Source organism: Corapipo altera, unplaced genomic scaffold (assembly GCF_003945725.1).
Source record: "Corapipo altera isolate COAL_440 unplaced genomic scaffold, ASM394572v1 59194, whole genome shotgun sequence".
Taxonomy (NCBI): Eukaryota; Metazoa; Chordata; class Aves; order Passeriformes; family Pipridae; genus Corapipo; species Corapipo altera.
The window spans coordinates 1-1,957 of record NW_020889771.1 but is presented as its reverse complement, the minus strand read 5'-3'; the positions used below and the strand labels follow the sequence as shown (position 1 = coordinate 1,957).

The 1,957-nt window shown below is 76.0% G+C and overlaps 1 protein-coding gene across 1 annotated transcript; it reads right to left on the bottom strand.

The window, feature by feature from the left end:
* Window positions 1-8: 8 nt before the first annotated feature.
* On the bottom strand, window positions 9-1,953 carry ZBTB4 (zinc finger and BTB domain containing 4; the record flags this gene model as incomplete). Its single annotated transcript, XM_027633418.1, is given in 2 exon segments — window positions 9-224; window positions 226-1,953. Coding segments are annotated over 2 exon segments (1,944 nt in total), but the record flags the coding sequence as incomplete, so codon positions are not given.
* Between the last annotated feature and the right edge of the window lie 4 nt (window positions 1,954-1,957).

Genomic DNA, 1,957 nt, shown 5'->3' with positions numbered 1-1,957 from the left:
GTGGTGGCAGAAGGGGGTGACAACACGGGGGGTGGCGACACGGGGGGCGGCGGCGACTCCGGGGGCGTCGACTCGTCGTCGTCGGCGCGGTGCCGCTTGGCGTGCCGGCTCAGCGCCGCCGCCGTCTTGCACACCTTGGCGCAGCGGGCGCAGGCGAAGCGCAGCGACGGACGACGCCCCACCCGGGGGGGGGGCCCCGGGGACGCCGCCGGACCCCCCTCCCGTCCCCGGTGCCGGTGCCGGTGCCGCGTCGTGTCCCCGCTGGTGCTTGCGCAGCTTCCGCAGCGCCGTGAAGCTCTTCCCGCACACGCGGCACGGGTGCTGCCGCTCGTGCCGCCGCCGCCCGTCCCCCCCGGCGCCGGTGTCACCGCCGTCGTCGTCGTCGCCCGGCGCCCACCGCAGCGAGCGCAGCTTGCGGCGCCAGCGCGGCTTCTTGGCCGACGCCGACGCTGCCACGCCGGGGGGCCCGAGGCCGGGGATCCCGGTGCCGCCGCCGCCCGCCTTCCGCTTGGGCTTGTAGGAGTAGTAGGGCCGCCACAGCCGGTCCTCGGCGTCGCTGTCGTCGCGGGCGGCGGGCGAGGCGTCGCCGGCGGTGCCGGTGCCGGCGGTGTCGCCGCGCAGGTCGTTGCCGGAGATGCGGCGCTTCACGATGGCCTCCTCGCCGATGCGCACCGTGATCTGGCACAGCCCCTCGCCCGCCGACCCGGCGTATGCCGGCTTGGCCACGTAGGTCATGGTGCGGCCGCCGCCGCCGCCGCTGCCGGTGCCGCTGCCCGCGGGGGTCCCGGTGCCGGGCGGCGGGTTGGGGGCAGGCGCCGCGGCGCCGTTGCTACCGTCATTGTTGCCGCTGTTGCCGTCGGCCGCCGCGGCCGCCGCGCGCTGGGCCTCGATGTAGTCGCGCAGCACCTGCTTCTTCATGGGCACCGCCGGCGCCGCGGGCGCCGCCGGCACCTCGGGCACGCCCGGCGCCTCCTCGGCCGCCCGCCCGTTGTAGGCGATGACGGAGGCGGCGGCGCCGCTGCCGCGGACGATGACCGAGGGTGCGGCGCGGCCGTAGGCGATCACCGACGCCGGCTCCGGCCGCGGCGGCGGCACCGGGAAGGCCGCGGGGGCCGCCGGGGCGTCGCCGCCGGGCGCGGCGGGGGGTGGCAGCAGGACCCCCCCCTCGTCCGTCACCGCGCCCTGGCTGTAGGTCTTGTAGGGCCGCTTGTGCGCCCGCATGGGCAGCAGCCGGTAGAGCTTGAGCGCGTTGAGCTTGGGCCGGTAGCCGCCGTTGGGCGTCTTCTCGGAGGCGATGAGCCCCGGGCTGATGCCGTGGAAGGCTTTTTGGTGCGTCTTGAGGTTGTAGTAGGTGACGAAGGTGTCCCAGCAGAAGATGCACTGGTAGCGGCGCTCGCCGGTGTGCCACACCTCGTGCTTGGTGCGGTACTCGGCCAGCGCGAACACCTTGTCGCAGTAGCGGCACGGGTACTTGCGGCGCCACGAGTGGACGTTGGCGTGGCGCTTCAGGCTGGACAGCGTCATGTAGGAGCGGTGGCACACCCCGCACAGGTACAGCACCTGCCCGTCCACCACCTTCACCACCGGCTCCTGCTCCGGGCCCGGCTCCAGCAGCGCCCGGTGCCGCAGCAGCAGCGCCTTCTTGCCCGCCTTGGGCGCCGCCGACGCGGCGCCGCCGGTGACGCCGGTGGTGGTGGTGGTTATTGTGGTGGTGGCGGCAGCAGTGACGGCGGCGGCAGCCGAGTCCCCGTCGCGACAGCCGACCTCGTGCGTCTGCAGGCGCTTGACGTGGATGAAGCTCTTGCCGCAGTGCCGGCAGGCCAGGCCGCGGCGCCCGCGGTGCAGCTTGGCGTGGAAGGCCAGCGCGGCCGCCGAGCCGAAGCCGCGCCCGCAGAGCCCGCAGCGCAGCGACGGCGACGCCGGCGAGGCCGGCGAGGAGGAGGCCGGCGACACCGGC